Below are 16,958 nucleotides of genomic sequence, written 5' to 3' on the forward strand. Positions count from 1 at the left end.
GTTGGAAAAAGGGCGAAGCCTGTAGTCACCACACCATACCGACACTTAAATTCAAGGACGAGATAGAGAAGGCAATCCAGGAATTACTAGATATGGGTCGCATCTGACCTAGCTCAAGCCCATTCGCTCCATCAGTAGTTTTGGTAGAAAAGAAGGATGGCACATGGAGGATGTGTATTGACTACAGAGCAATCAACAATAAGACCATTAAGAACAGGTACCCTATTCCTAAGATCGATGAATTCCTGGAAGAATTACATGGAGTAGTATACTTTTCAAAGATTGATCTACGATCAGGATATCATCAAATTTGGGTTCGAGAGCAACATGTGCCAAAAATAATTTTTTGATGCCACTGTGGACACTTCGAGTTTTTGTTCTTGCAATTTGGTCTAACTAATGCTCCCGCAACATTCCAGTCTTGTATGAACGACATCTTCAACAAGTAGCTAAGGAAAACCTTATTGGTATTCTTCGACGATCTCCTCATATATGGCAAGACATGGAAATGCCACTTGGAACATTTGGACAAAATTTTAGGCATAATGAAAGAACAATCACTCTATGCCAAGGCATCAAAGTGCGAATTCGGGATGACAAAAATTCTTTATTTGGGACATATAATTAGTGCGTAATGAGTACAGGTACACCAGGAGAAGATTCATGCAATATTTGATTGGCCTACACCCAAAACGCTGACAGAGTTACAAGGATTCTTCGGGGTTTGTAGATATTATTGATGATTTGTCAAAGGATTCTTGCAATTAGGCACACCTTTGACAAATTTGAAAAAAAATGAGCATTCGGGTGGACGGATGAATCAGACACGACATTTAATAAACTAAAGGAAGTAATGAGTTCATGTTCGGTATTGGCACTTCTTGATTTGAGTCAAACCGTTGTATTAGAGTGTGATGCATCTAGAGAAGGAATAGGAGTTGTACTGATGCAAAAGGTACATCCGATCGCATTCGAAAGGAGGAAGCTCGAGGATTTGGAGAGGCTTTACTTCATATATGACAAAGAAATATTGGCTATTATGCACACTTTAGCAAAGTTTAGGCAATACTTGGTGGGAAGCAAGTTCATAGTCAAGACATGCCATAACAATTTATGTTATTTCTTGGAGCAAAAAGACTTGAAAGACAACAAAAATGGGTAAGGTCGGTCCAAGCTTATGATTTTGGTATTGAATATTCAATACATAAAAGGTAAAAAGAATGTTGTGGCCGATGCACTTTCTAGAAAACCAACAACATGTTCCCTCATGAAGATCACTAAAGATTGGAAGGCTCACCTCTTTGTATAATACTTCAAAAACAAGCTTGCCTATGCACTGATGGACATATTCATTCAAGATTATTGGTACAAGATAATCAATGACATTATTTTGTATAAAGACAAGATTTTTTTGGTTCCTGAATCCATATTCAAGGAGAAAATCTTGAAGGATACACTTGACATACTATCAGCTGGACACCAAGGATTCTTATCCCCTGGGTCAATTTTCTTATCCTTTTTTCTCTTTACATCATCATGCCTATCAAACTTTGCTTCATGGCTACATGATCCCTAGGAGTGGGATTTGACATTGCTTACACTCCTATTATTTGCAACCATCTTCTTCGTAGCCAACCTTAAAATCAGAAAATACCTCCATATTATTCAAAAATCGAATCACTTGGATTTCGTCATTAAAGACTTGCTAATGGTCAATATTATCAAGAATTGATGGTCTAAAAATAACCTCCATCTTAATCTTGTCATCCATCAAATTCTCCTCAAGCTGTAAAGTAGATGCAACAACAACCATCTCATCAACTTGTTTATTTCTTTCCCTAGTAATGGTTTGAAGATCTAATGCATCAAAATATTCCATATTGTCCCAAACAACATTACGATACTTCTTCAATCTATCATTCTTACAAGCAAATTGATTCTTCACTTGAAGAATGACTAAATCAGAATCCCCCTTGATACTAAGCATCTTAATTTTCAAGTCCTTTGCCAACTTTAGACCCGACAATATTGCTTCACATTTTGCTACATTGTTAATTGCATCAAATTCCAATCTATAGGCAAACATGAATATATGACCAAGGGGGGAGGTAAGGACAATTCCAACACCCTTACCAAACTTTGAATGGGCACCATCAAAGTTCATATGCCAAATCCAATCCTTTTTACTTTCCACTTCCTTCTCCAAAGGAACAATAGAGTTAGCCAAGATAGCATAATTTCCCAAGTCATCAGATTCATACACAATTTCATTATAAGGCTTCTTGGGATTCTCCACATGATACTTCCTCTCCAACTCCCTATCCAACCTAACCATGATGCCATCACTATTAGGGATGGTAGCATAACTTAGATCCATTTGCAAACTACCCCCTATATCAACTCCCCATTTTCTAGACAATAACATCTCCCAAGCATTAGGCACATCATTCACCACAATATCCATGGTGATCATAATATCAGGATGTACTACCAAGTGGACTTGAAGATCCTTTATCAAACCACAAAATGCAATAATATTTGAATCCATAGCACAAATGTTGTGGTAAGGTCTAGAAATCCTCAAATTCAACTGATTCATGACCTTCTTGGTCATGACACAAGATGATGCCCCAGAATCAAACATACAATTATGCAAAAGTAACCCATTAACCAACAATGTAATAAAGAAAGGTTGATGGTCCTTGTTACCTCTACACATATCACTACTTTGCAAAATGATAGGGGCATCCTCACATCCATCCTTAGCAAAATTTGACATTTCCTTCACATGAGGTGCATCAATGGCTTTCAACAACTTAAACTTTTGGGAGGGAATCTTTAGGATTTCAGTCACAGGTACTAAAATCTTTGCATTGTTTATCCATCCTCCCAAATCAATATTTAAACCAGATGTAGGTGGAGTGAAAATTTTAGGGGCATTTTGATTTCTCTCCTTGTTCCTTGCCCTTTCTCTATCTTTGGCTATCTCTAAAATCTAACTTGATGAAGGTTTTTCCCCATATAATTCCATGATCCTATCCAACTCTTCAAAGTTATTCACATTATGGGAGGATGGAGACTTCTTATTTATCTTTTGGCTATTCTCCACAACTCCCATCCAATTTTCCATGGACAAATGATGCTCCTTGCCAACCACATTTATTTGCTCACTTGTCCCAGCCATTCCTCCTTCTAAAATCCTTCTCACATAAGGACAAGTGGCTTCATCATGCATTTCATCACAAGGTCTACAATAGGGAATTGAATCATCAACTAAATTAGTAGACTCAAGTGGATTTGGTGGCCTATTTTCATTGGGAGGTCCCTTCTTTTGCCATCTATCATTTCCTCGATTTTGGAATCTCCCAGCTTGATTCCTTTCCATGGCTACCAATCTATTTTGGATGGCATTCATTTGAGTAGTGTGATTTGATTCCATAGTATTAATGAGTTGGGTTAATTATTTGATAGGATCATGTGCATTTTCTTCCTTGGCCTTCCCTTTGGAGTCATGAGACTTTGATGGCCCTCTATTGAAACCAGGAATTTCTGATTTTCCAGATTCCTTTCTAGCCTTTTCCACCTTCAAGGCTTCAGTTTGAGCGGCTCTTAGATTTACAGGCTCTTTCCTTCTCAACTCATAGGCAGTATCAACGCTAAAAGCATCCAAATATGAGCACAAAAGAAATTGTTCAGGAGGCTTGACTTCAATAGGCATGCTTTTCACCAAATCATTATATCTCTTATTAAATTCCTGCATGGTTTAATTCTCATTCTTCTTCATAAAGCTAATAGCATTGATCAAGTGCCTATTTTCTTTCTTCTCTCCAAATTTTCCCATAAAATCATTTATGATAGGTTGCAAGGAGTCATAAGAGTTGGCAGGTTGCTCTGTGAACCAATCAAGAGCATCCCCTTCTAAAGAGAGGACAAAAAACCTCATCTTTACATCCTCATGGTTAACAGTGTTACACCACTTGAAAATACAAACATTGAAATTCTTAACATGTGATGAAGCACTAATGACATTGTTACCTTGAAAGAAAGACAACTTTTCAATAGCCTTGTGAGGAATATTGTGAGGATAGCCATTTATGTTAGTAAAATTACAAGGATAAAAAAGATCATTCATGATGCTAGGCTCTACTTGTACTTGAAAAAACAAATGGATATCAAAAATAGCCTCTTGCCCAAGATTACCAAGAAGTCTATTATGAGAGAGTCTATTTAACCTCGCTCTAAAAAGCCTTTCAGGCTCAAGAGTGGGGCTAACTAGACCACTTGAATTTCTCCTAGTAGAAACTCTTGCAGAATTTGGATTAAGTGTAGTTGCCACTTGAGCAAGAATCTAATCCTAAAAGTCCAAAATGCCAAAACCAAAAATTAGTCGATTTTCCAGGTACAAGAGGACTTGTCCCCAACAACAATGCCAAAAATGTTGTTTCCACCTAGCACACACACCTAAGTTAGTGAGAAAAAACCCTTAACCCCACAAGGTGTGGTTGGTGGCAAAACTAAAAGATGGGTTTGTCACCTATTCCAAACTCTCTCCTAGGTAAGCTAAAAGGGGTGGTCCCTAATGAAAAGTTAGATTAAAAAATGATATGAGGTTTCTAGGAGATACTAAGGTCAATTGGATTACTTCAAGATTATGAGCAAGTTCACAAGTATGAATACAAGATATAAAATGAAAGATATTCTCAATAACCATCAACACATAATTCAAAGATGAACATGTAAAACTAGTGCCTTCAAGATTGCTTCAAAATAATAAACACTTGCTCAAAAATAAAATGTTTCAAAATGAAACACCAAGTAATCCTGCAAAACAAATTAATGTTAGAAAAGATGATATTAATTTGCAATATATAAAATTGCTCTTGAAGAGATGCTTTTAGGTCAAAATATAATCATTATGATTCTAAAAGCGCATAAAGTAGCAATGTAAAATAACTTGTAATATGAGATGAGATAAACTAAAGCTTTATTTGCAAAATGAAAGATATTGTACTTGCCCAAAGGAAATACTTCAACATTAGATTCAATAGATGTTCATCATAACAAGTAGATGATATAAATTGCAAGTAAAATACTTTGGAAGTAAAGTGAGTTAAAATGATTTGCACCTAGCTAAGGTTAGATGCAATCATTTTAGTAAGTTTTAGACTAAATGCCTATTCCAAGTAAGAGATCCTTTTCTCAAACTCTTGCCAAAGGGTAAAAATTGGGGTGATCGTAAGGAAGAGGGTCTGACAACTCACTAGTAGTTGTTAATGATATCCTTCCTCTCAGTTTTACGACCTAGTGTGTGCCTTCGTTCCTACAAGGGGATAAGCCACCTTCATAACTGCAGGATCACACACTTTTACTTTACTTCGTACCAGGTGGAAATTCTCCGAGAAAATCTTTGCCCTATGATGTCTATCAACCAAGCTTATGCTTGGGGGTTAATTGAGTTAGAAATGCAATCTATACCAATATGCCTATATGGAGTGCATGTAAAATCTCCCAAAGAAATATTAGTTTGCAAGTGCTTCAAAATAAGGAAAGAGTGCTCAACATAAATTGCAACTATAACTTCAATTGGAGAAATAACTGGGAATTAGCTTGATTGCAAGTAAAGTAATACAAGTAAGTTGCTTGAAAAATAAAACTTCTTCAAGTAATGATGATACAATGCTTAGATATTCAAGATGACAATGTAGCATAGCAATGAGACATGTACTTCAAATGATCATGAAACAAGTTGCCAAGCTAAATGGAAAAAAAATCAATAAACTAAATTTAAAGCTTGCTAGAAATGTAAAATGCTTGTATGTAAAGAGTAAATTGCGTAAAGTGTTGACTTGTAGCTCAAAGCAAAATGAAATAGATTGATGCAAGTCTCAAATAAAATTGTAGCAAACCTTAATTTAGAAAATGAAATGTGATAGTGTGGTTGTGTTAATTCCCAATTAGAGCATGCATGTAAGTTAAAAGAAAACTAAGAGGATAAAAATGCAGAGAGTCAATCCACCCACATATTTCTCTCCCTAAATGGAGAGAGAGGATGCCATGGGTAAATCCCACGCTCCCACAAGAAAAATAGATCTTTTATTAACTTGTTACAATGAGTAGAATGCCCCTTAGAGGGCTGCCCAAAAGATGTAAGGGAAAATTACAAGATAGGAATATATAGGAACCAAGATCTCCTCCCAAGAAGTGGCAACCACAAAGGCCAATGAACAACTCTTGGAATCTGAAAATTACAAGTACCCAAATGCCCATGACCAAGCTAATTTGCTGCTGTCCAAGATTGTCCACGACCTCCTTAAAGTTGATGCTCAAGTGCTCTTGGGGTTCTACATCAAATAGTTAGAGTTTCAAACTTTAGCTTCCTCAATCCTGCCAACCAACATAAATGGTGAGCACAATAAATAAATCTGAATTTTCTCTGCAAAGCCAACCCTCAAGATTAGTGGAAAATAGAGAGAGATGTTAGCAAAAACTATCTACAAATATGCTACAAAATTAAACCAAGGAATTGGAGCAAGCCTTTTTCCTTGCTTAATCTTCAACGTGCTCTTCAATAGCAAAAATAAAATCAATACTAGCACAAGAATTTGAGATAATTGATTCTAAATAAAATTTGATATAGAAACACAAGCTAAAGGCCAAGGATCCTTGCAAACATAAAATCGTAAGAAGAGGCCTTGGGAGATGACAAATGCAGGTTCTTCAATGAACTTGCTCAAGAGTGGGATGATTCCTCCAAGAATTTCCCCTTATGCTTGAGGCTTGATCCAAGATATGTCTCTACACAACTTCAAATACACATTAGATCCACATGGGTTAAAAGAACCACAATGATAAAGAGATCTTAGAGATTTATTGGAAAATCAACTAAAATTTTCTCTATCTAGAGCAAATTCTCAAAACCAAATGCCAATGTGAGATAACTATACATTAACAAATCTCTAAAATCAATATGGAAATCATGGACATAATAACATAAGTAGAAACATGAAGCACAATGATCAAGATATTACCATGCTCAAGAAGAACAACACCTCATAAGTGAGCCCCAAAGTCTTTTATTGCAATGGAATATGAGTGTACACAAGAGCAAAGCTTCGCCAAGCACAGCAACTCGTTTTCATGATACATAGTGAGAGCTCAAGGCTCTATTATATAGAGAAATGGGAGCAAATCCCAATGTAACAACCAAGTGACAAATGGACATGGAGAAGATCCCAAGAAAGGAAATCGAATTCCAAGTGTGGATGAGAGATGCTAAATGTGGAGCCTTCACCAAATCGAATTCCATAGGTGGCCATCAAAATCTCTTCAAGCAAATTGAATTATCCAAGTGTGAAATGAGAGGGAGTTAACTCCCAACAACCAAGCAACCAAGTGACATCTCTGCAATGTGAAACTTTCGGAAACTATACATCAGAAACCCCTACTACAATTACTGGTTTATCATCTCCTACTTGTTCTTTGCATTTAACAAGTTATTTAATTACATAAACATCGATGAAAAACACTATTGCAGTCTACACATACATACAGATCATGAGCTGAAATAAACTAAGACAATCACACAAGGGACACCGTTATTTTTTGGACAATCGTCCCTGGAAAAGCCCAATTTGGGAAAACCGGTGCAGCATATAGAGGGTTTGCATTATTAAGCAGATTCTTGAATACAAGTAGGGTGCCAAATGCGGCTCACCCAACAGAGAATAACCTTGGCAGAAGTACCTCCATCTGGAGACAGATATTTCGGCAAATTCAGCTACTGGATGATCAAACCCCACAGATGACACTGATGTCCCCAATGCTGGTCAGCGATGGCTGCTCCAAGCTCTGTGCTGGGACTGCATCACCTCCTCTAGGAGTTGCATCACCCTCTCAGTGAGCCTCCCTTGCTAAGAAATTCGATACGCTGAATTGCTCTCTCTCTACCTCACAGAAAAATCCCAGAGCTGCCTTTGAGGGCCCGCGTCAGCCCCTTCAGCTTCTGCGTCACCTGCATCAGCTCCCCTTGCCTCTGCGTCACCCTCTCTGGAGCTGCACTGTCTCTCCTGGTGCTGCTCTGCCTATCTGCTATGTATTCTTTGGCCTTGGATTGAAGTCCCTCTGCAGAACTTCCCCTCACTGCAACTCAGATCACTAGCTCGATTTTCTCAACAAACCACGCCCCAGAAAAATTGAACACTTTTATCTCTTAGTGTCACTCCAACTGAGCTTCAAGCCCCTTCTCTTATACTTTTCATGTGGATGAATCAACGACCGAGATTAAGTCCCTAATCAATGGCTAAGATTAGAACTGGCTTGATCCTCATCACTTAGAACCTTCTCACTCATATTTTTATTAATACCCATTAATATTTTTATTTTCTTAAGTTTAGACTTAGGAACCCATTAAAAATATTAATTATTTTAATAACTCATCTGGGTGGAATTTCTCCAAACGATTTATGGGTTCTGGAGATCTCATGTATTCTAGCCCCTCCACAAAATTTCGAAGCTAGAGCACATCCGATGCCTACCCAAAATCGACACTCCCTCTTAGCGAGGAATGTGCTCTAGCAATACTTCCCCATAGAAGCATTACATTGATCCACTGCATCGGTTCTCTGTGGTACTGATGCTCAGCCTGATGCCCTTCATCCGCTGCACTGCTACTTCATGTACTGCTGCCCATGACTCTGCCACTGCCACTGTTACATCTGTACTACATCTCCCTCTCACAATGCTGCATCATGCTGCCCATAGCACTGCGACTGCTAACTGTTTCACTACGACTTAGATGCTGACAAATATTAAGAAGCGTTCGGTGGTTTTTCTCTCAAAAGAGTTTCCACCTAAAAACCTCTGGTGTACTGTCTTTATTGTTGTGCATTATTGAATGGTGTTGATGACTGTTTATGTTTATCTGATGCTACTGATAATTAACACTATGAGAAGTTAAAATTAACTAATTGAAGAGAAACACTGATTCACCCCCCTCTCAATATTTCCAACAGGTCTGTAGGTCTTTTGCCTGGGGAAAAACCTAATTACTGATGCGTCACAAACTGCAAGTAAAAATCTGCTATTATGGAATCCTAGATGCCTAATATGTGGATAACATCTTAACCATGATATCTTTGAGTCATGATTGGCTGTTCCAGGCTAATATTACCGTTCTTAATGGTTCCATGAACACAGACCGGACTTCCTATGCCTGATGAAGAAACTCTCAAATTCACTTCCTTACCATCCCAAAAGTTGTTAGAACAGTTTAATATGAGTCCACTTGAACACCATGTCACCTGTATCCACAATTCTCTAGTTTTATGCATGCTTCCGACTATGGTCCACTGCCAAACCAAGTTGCATGTGCCATTAACATTGCCAGCAGAAACCGTAGTTGTTTCAGGCAATCTACCTGGGGCATAGATAGCCCACCAATCAGTCTTGAGTCTTGACAACTGAGCTTTGTCTATGAGACTATATCATTTAGTCTTACCATGTGATCCAGATTGGTTCTCTATTATGTCAAAAGCAAAACAGTGTATACATGTAATTTCCTACATCATTTTTAACTTGCCAAAGCCTTAAGAAATACAGAGGGGGCAGTACAGAGCATTCTGGTCTAGAGTCCTGCCATTTATGTGGGCAGTAGGCATCAGTGCTATGGCATTTTTGAACTCTATGCTCAGCTTAAGCCTTTCCTCTTCCTTCCACAAGACATCATTGCTAACCTCTCCATAAATCTTGAAGGAGTCATATCACAGTTGGCTCTTCTTCATCTCTTTCTATGGTCCACTTCACAATACTTGAGCAAGAGTTTACCGCAGAATCTTCTCCTCATGTTTGGGCCTCACTCATTTAATGCCTTAACATTCTGTATTCAGAATTCATTCATCAGATCCTAGGAAGAAAGTATTGCATGGACCAAATGCAGATATGGATAGGGTTCACGTTCATCAGAATGTGAACTAGAACATCACTTTCATCTCTCTGGCTATGAACTCGTATATTGAATTAAATGATGCATGTGTTTACAATTATTTATATTGAAAGGTTTTGTTGTATGTTTTGCAGGTAGATACAGCAAGTGACCGTGTTTTTTACATTGTCCAAAAGATTGCTAATGGGACATGCCTAGGAAACCTTGTAGAAAGTGGTTGGCGTATATCTGAAGAGGAAGTCAAAGATATTACCATAAAGGTGATAACCAGACATTAACATTCATCATGAATGATACATCTTATCTTAGGGTAAAATTTGTTCAGTTATTTTTTTATAATAATTGTTTGCTTCATTCTCTTTGTTGTTGATTGGGTTTTTTTGTGACGGTTTTACAGGTACTGGAGATTTTGCAGTATTTGGGAAACTTAAGGCCTCCGGTGATTCACAGGGACATTAAGGTACTAATGGCTTAACGCACACAGATCTAAAAGCTTCTATTCTCAAAGTAGATGCGGTCCCAGAAATGGGACAATTGTATTCTAGTTGCTGTGGGAAAGCTAGTATTGTGTTTTTCTTTCTCTGATCTTTAACTATAATTAATTATGTGATTATGAAAGGATTTGAATTGAAAAGCACTATAATTTCATTCCGGGAAGTGTCAATGAATTGATACTCATATTGGTATGGCTGTCTTGACTCTTTTCCTTGGGGCATGCATAGGGAAATTAACAGGTCCTCACTATTCTTTTTCTTGCAAGATGATTAGGACCATGCCGTGAGTCACTTAAACCATGTTATTGCTACAGGAATGGCTGGTGTGGACCTCCCAGAAGGTAGAAAGAATGTGTTTCTAATTAGTGTAGAGTTCTGTTATCGGAAATGGCTCTCTAGGGGCTATTTCCCCTACGTAAATGTTCCAGAATCACATGCTTGTAAATACCCTTGGAAATGACAATTTATTCTCCAAAATCATAAACATTTGGCAAACCATTGATATGATTTCTTTCACAGCATTGAAAAAGATGCTCATATACAAGTCAAGACAAGTGGCAAGTACACAAGCATAACAAGAGGATTGCCAGAATTGTATGCATGCTCACACTTATTTGTATTAGATATATGCATAGGATCACAAAAGTGTAGGAGAATGATTATCTTTGACCAATCCTCCACTAAAATATAATAAATTAGGTGAATGATCATTTCGGATCAAGTCACCCAAAACGACAAGAGATAAAGTACAAGACTTTACTAAAGCACTAAATAGATCAAAGGACAACTATAATACATGTTTACACATGTTCAATAGAACAATCCTCCCTGCTTAGCGGAAAGCATCAATTTTAGCTGAAGTTGGGTAAACTGCTTCTCAAATGTTCACTGGGAAAACCACTTCGTTTTAGTGAGTAAAATGTCTTGGGGCACACCAAGTGGTGATCTTACACTGAGTAGTAGAGCAAGTGTGGACATCATGAAGTGTATCTTGAGAAAGAGAAGGCTGAAAATTTGGAATTGTGTGACTGGAACTGATTCTTCAATGTAAGGTGGCTCAGATAGCTTGAGCAGGTTGAGATTTAACATTTATGGTTTACCGCATTTTGGATGTGATGTTGAGGTGGACGGCCCAACTTGAAAGCATTGGGACCAATTTGCAGTGTGATGGTGTAAGACCTATAGTGGATTGGCTTGAGTTTGTGACACCATTGAATTTTCGAATGTTTGTTTGTTGAAGTGAAACTGAACTTTGTTGTTGAATATCCATGACCATGGTGCTAGGATAGAATCTTAAAATCTCTGATGCTACCAAACCAAGAATCTCAACAAAGCTACTTTGCATAGTGGAATATAAATAGCAGCGAATCACATATGCACAAGTATAGACAACTTTTGGCAAAATATTGTACAAATATGTACAACAACTCAATTTTCGTTATATTAAGCCAACTGAATAATACCATTGTCTAGGGCTCCCATACAAGGGATAATGGCCTTCAATTATCCACAAGTACAAGAATACAAGATACAATGACAATCTTGATGCTCTAGTGCACAATCATAGCCTCTATGTCGTATCTCATCTTGCCGGTCCTTCACTTTCGTTATGCGCTCTAGCTGCCACTTAGTCCATTAAGAGAACACATAGAGACTCTAGGAGGGCTTCCACCTATCACTGCTGCAAGTCACTTTTGCTACAATGAACACGGGCTGATCCAATCTGCTCTTCTAGGCTGGCTAACACATGAGCTCCAATCTGCCAATCTAGAAGCTTCTTTCTTCCATCAAAGAAATACACATTAGGCTCCGACAACTTCACCCAACCTTCAGTTGTCAAGCTCTCTTTATGACTACTTTTCAAGTGCTACTTTGGGCTACCAACATGCTGCCCTCCGTCAATCCAATGGCACCCAATCCAATCACTGTAGAATCTGCTCGTAGTTGAGGTTTCTAACCACCCAATTCAACCCCAACAATTGGCTCCCATAGGCTGCAAACTGTCCACACTTGGACACCACCCAACTAGCATCAACTCAACATAACTTCATCAACAATTACATACCTTCATGGGCTGATGCCTCTTTGTCCTCATACTGGAGACCAACCTGCAACTTCGACATTGTAGTGAGCCCTTCACCTACAATGTGACCAACTCCCTCTTAAGCTGTACTTTGCTGTGCACACTTTGATTCACTGTCTCCCAAAGTAGCTCAGACACCCTCTGATACCCTGTTGAATTTCTACAACTTTGGTGCTAGGTAGAATCTTAAAATCTCTGACGCTACCAAACCAAGAATCTCAACAAAGCTACTTTGCACAACAGAATATAAATAACAGTAAATCACACATGCACAAGTATAGACAACTTTTTACAAAATATTGTACAAATATGTACAACAACCCAATCTTCGTTATATTAAACCAACTGAATAATACAACTGTCTAGGGCTCCCATACAAGGGATAATGGCCCTCAATTATCCACAAGTACAAGAATACAAGATACAATGACAATCTCACTGCTCTAGTGCACAATCACAACCTCTATGTCGTATCTCGTCCTGCTGGTCCTTCGCTTTCGTTCTGCTCTCTAGCTGCCCCTTAGTCCATCAAGAGACAACACATAGAGACTCTAGGAGGGCTGCCACCTATCACTGCTACAAGTCACTTTTGCTACAATGAACACGGGTTGATCCAATCTACTCTTCTAGGCTGGCCAACACCTGAGCTCCAATCTGCCAATCTAGTAGCTTCTTTTGTCCATCAAAGAGCTACACATTAGGCTCCAACAACTTCACCCAACCTTTAGCTGTCAAGCTCTCTTTATGACTGCTTGTTAAGGGCTACTTTGGGCTACCAACATGTTGCCCTCCATCAATCCAATGGCACCCAATCCAATCATTGTAGAATCACTGTAGATATGTTAGAATGAACTCCATCACCTTTTATTTATACACAAAAGAAGGGCTCAACGAATTTCTTGAAGAGACATGTCTTTTGGACAAATTCACCTCAAGCCTACATGACTTGATTGTCCAAAAGCCCACCATTATCTTCAAAAATTCATATCTCATCGTAGACAACTCAAAATTCGACGATTCTTGTTGCGTTGGATTCTCCTCAACGCCCTCTATCATCTCCATCCATCACATGTCCAAAATGCTCCATGGTTTTGGCCCAAACATCGATGGGTGCAAAACCCCAACCTTGGGTTCCAAGCCCACAATGACCTATTGTGGTACTCCTGTTGAAGAATCAAGGGCAATTAGGTGTAGTGTGATTCTTCTTGACTTGATAACAATTTGTGAAGCAATTTTACAATTATTTTAGCTTGATCTTCTTCTTATTATCTAAGTCACATGACACGAGGACACGAGACACGGAGGACACGTAAATACGAGGTATTCAATACGAAACGCAGCGACCTGGAAACAGGACACGGGGGACACGTTTTATATATATATATATATATATACCGAAATATAGTTTTTATCCATATTAAATTGCAGGTTGCAGCTTATCTAATCAAATTAAAATATAATTACTTCTCAAAGTTCATAGTTCACTTTAAAAAAATAAATAGAATCAAAATTTACAACTTACAAGCACATAAGAAACTAAGTTGTAAGTACTTACTACTAATTAATTATTTGATATTAAATCAATTTAGATTTATTTTAACTCTAGATCTACCAAATTTCTAAAAAGATTAAATTTTCTTTTCAATCTTAAAAAAATTAGACATCAAAAATTTAATCAGTTTCAACACTAAATAATTCTGAAGTTAAAATAAACCTAAACTAATATACATTTTTCCATATTTTATGTGAAAAAAGTTACCATTACACCTTATCAAACCAACTTACCTCCACACCATCATTTTAAACTCAAAATTATAAAAAAATTATTTTAAAAAAGTCACACGTACCAGCATAGTTAAACAATTCTAAATATTGCAAACTGTTCATATTTAAGTTGAAAATTTTTACGACTACAACCAGTGAAACCAACCAACTTCCACATGACCCTAAGGACAAAATCACTTCACTTTGATAAAGCTTTACCATTTTCCGGTTGGACACTATAAAGTTAAAACAACCCTTCCAGTTGAACACACCTCTAAACCTCGTAGCCAATGCCGAATTTGATGCCAATTTGTCGTCCAATGAGAAATCTGTGCAGTTGTTCGACTGACCCATCACCTGCCTCGACAATCCAACTGACTCCCCAGCGGTTTCTGATAAGTACCAAATCACATTTTCAATAGCTCTAGGTCTGTACTGTGGTTTTATGATTCTCCATGGGGAATTAGGAGGCCAGCCATTGAAGACTACTATTAAAATTTAAGCATTTGGATCCAAAACAGGAGTTGCAGCCCAAAGAATCCGTGGGTCTTTTTTGAATTCAATGAAATGTTCAGTTTGCTAAATTTCATATGTTTTATTTATTTTTAAGGGAATTTTTGCATTATATAAAAAGTTAATTTATTGAGAAGAAATGTCTAAGATGGGAGAATCTATGACAGCGCCAGACAACCGAAAATAACCCGGGGGCCGGAATAGACCAACGCTTACGCTATAAACCATGTTTTTTTTTCAATACGTATTCAAAACATCGAAATACGTTAGGGCAACGTATTTTATGTACGAAATACGCGTATTCAAAATTTATGACACGAATGGAAAACGTCGAATACGTATTCGATTTTTATGACACGTTAAAAATCGTATTGGACACGTATTAGGGCCGTTTTCGTGTCCAATACGTAAAATACGGGACACGGGACCCTAGGGGACGTGTCCTCTGACTTAGCTTATTATTAGTGTGTGTGTTTCATCAAACTGCTACCAAAACCATAAAGACAAGAACACAAATGTTGGCTCTCTGCCACGGCCAAAACCTCTCTCTCTTAGAGAGGAAAACCCTTCGGTATGTTTCTCTTATTGAAGCTTCTTATTGATCAATGCCAAACCTTAGACCCTTGACTAGGATGTCCTCCAAGCACAAGTCAAGTCCTTCCTCTTTTTTGCACTATGTTCCCCAGCACAAGGATTTCCTCCTTCTGGCACTTTTCTCCCCAACACTTCATTCATCCTTTTCTTCACGGCTTTGTCTAGAGATAGACCTTGGCTATGTTAACTTCTTGATGAGATATTCTTCTTCCTTTCTTCAAGATGTTCTTCACTTAAGGAGACACCCTTCTCTTGATCCAACGAGATTCTTCTTGAGGTAGGTCTGCAAACTTGATATCACTGAACAGTAGCCCTAGTTCTGCCACATATGGTAGGAACCCTAGAGAATTAGGGTCCTTTTCCTTTCGCTAGAGAGATAGGTTTCTTCGCTTGACTTGGGAGGCCTTGTAGGCCTAGTTTCAAGCCCAAACAACACTAGTTCATGGACTGTTTTGTCCCTGCTGTCATACCCACAGACTTGACCTCCTTTTCTTCGCACGTGTGACTATTTCTAGCCCTAGAAACAGTCCTCTTCACTTCGGTTTTCCTCCTTCCTTCACTGCACTAGGATACCCTTTACACAAGGTTTTTCCTTCTCTTTTTTGGCTACTTCACTTTTCTGATTTCAGAGATGTTTTTCGTTGCTTTTGAGGGAGTGGACAACCTCTATTTATAGAGCACTGTCCCTCCTTTAGGCTGACTTGAGGCCGACTTGGTCACTATAGGCCGACATACATTTTCTTCGTCAATTTTCATCGTTTAGCCTCTTTTGAAGGACGTTGCTGCATGGAGAGGACTTGTACTTGGCTTGGAGATATTCCTTTGACCTTATACAATTTTCTACATAGTGTAACATGCCCTCTAAGGGTCTTACATAAATACATTGACCTTTTGACTTCCTAGAAGCACTTAAACATGTGCTTGACCTACTTCAATGAGCAAGAAACTCATTGACATATATTATAATAATATTTCTTTTCTTGAATAAATACAAATACCAAAAGTACATTTATACAACGAATGTTCCCATGACTCAATAATATACAAATGATAACACGACTAAAATTTGATGCATACATACCTCATCTTGATTCTCCTTTGATTATCTTAGCTTTATTTGGTTGTCCTTGGTGTGGCCCTTTTTTGCTTCATCTTAGCTTGCCTGCATATCATCCTTTTCTTGAATCCCATGAATGGGATTCCCAATGAGACATCTGCTTTTGTTTATGAATCTTCTTTTGAAGATTCCATCATAGGATCTTGAAGACCCTTTGCCTGCAAATGTTTCTTTCTTTTGATGATGGAGGTCTTCTAAGATTCTTAATCATGATCAATTTTCTTTCAATGTGGATGAGGTCCTATACTAGGTATGCCCCTTCTATATGAGTATCTTGAGCTATATCTACCATGCTCCTATATTCTAGAAGATATGTCTATCAATGCATTTTGTTCTTATTATAAATGCTCTTTCTACATGGATATTTAGAACCCTATGGACACCATGCTTTTAGATTCTAGAAGATGTTTCTAACCATGCAATTTTTTTATTCTATTCCTACATGCTCCTATA

At 37.9% G+C, this 16,958-nt stretch overlaps 1 protein-coding gene across 10 annotated transcripts in view; it reads left to right on the top strand.

Moving 5' to 3' along the window:
• The window catches only part of LOC149255020 (uncharacterized), a 451,815-nt gene that overhangs the window by 59,677 nt on the left and 375,180 nt on the right, over positions 1–16,958 (top strand). For all 10 annotated transcript variants that reach the window (XR_016267201.1, XM_089460284.1, XM_089460289.1 and 7 more), the window contains 2 exons: positions 10,075–10,200; positions 10,338–10,400. Coding sequence is in view for 9 of the 10 variants with exons in the window: in XM_089460284.1 (XP_089316410.1) it covers positions 10,075–10,200; positions 10,338–10,400 (189 nt within the window). In the remaining variant the exon portion in view is untranslated. The remainder of the gene's footprint in view (positions 1–10,074; positions 10,201–10,337; positions 10,401–16,958) is intronic.

Source organism: Pinus tabuliformis, chromosome 7 (genome assembly GCF_031772625.1).
Source record: "Pinus tabuliformis cultivar Carrire ecotype Pingquan chromosome 7, CPIR1, whole genome shotgun sequence".
NCBI classification, from domain to species: domain Eukaryota; kingdom Viridiplantae; phylum Streptophyta; class Pinopsida; order Pinales; family Pinaceae; genus Pinus; species Pinus tabuliformis.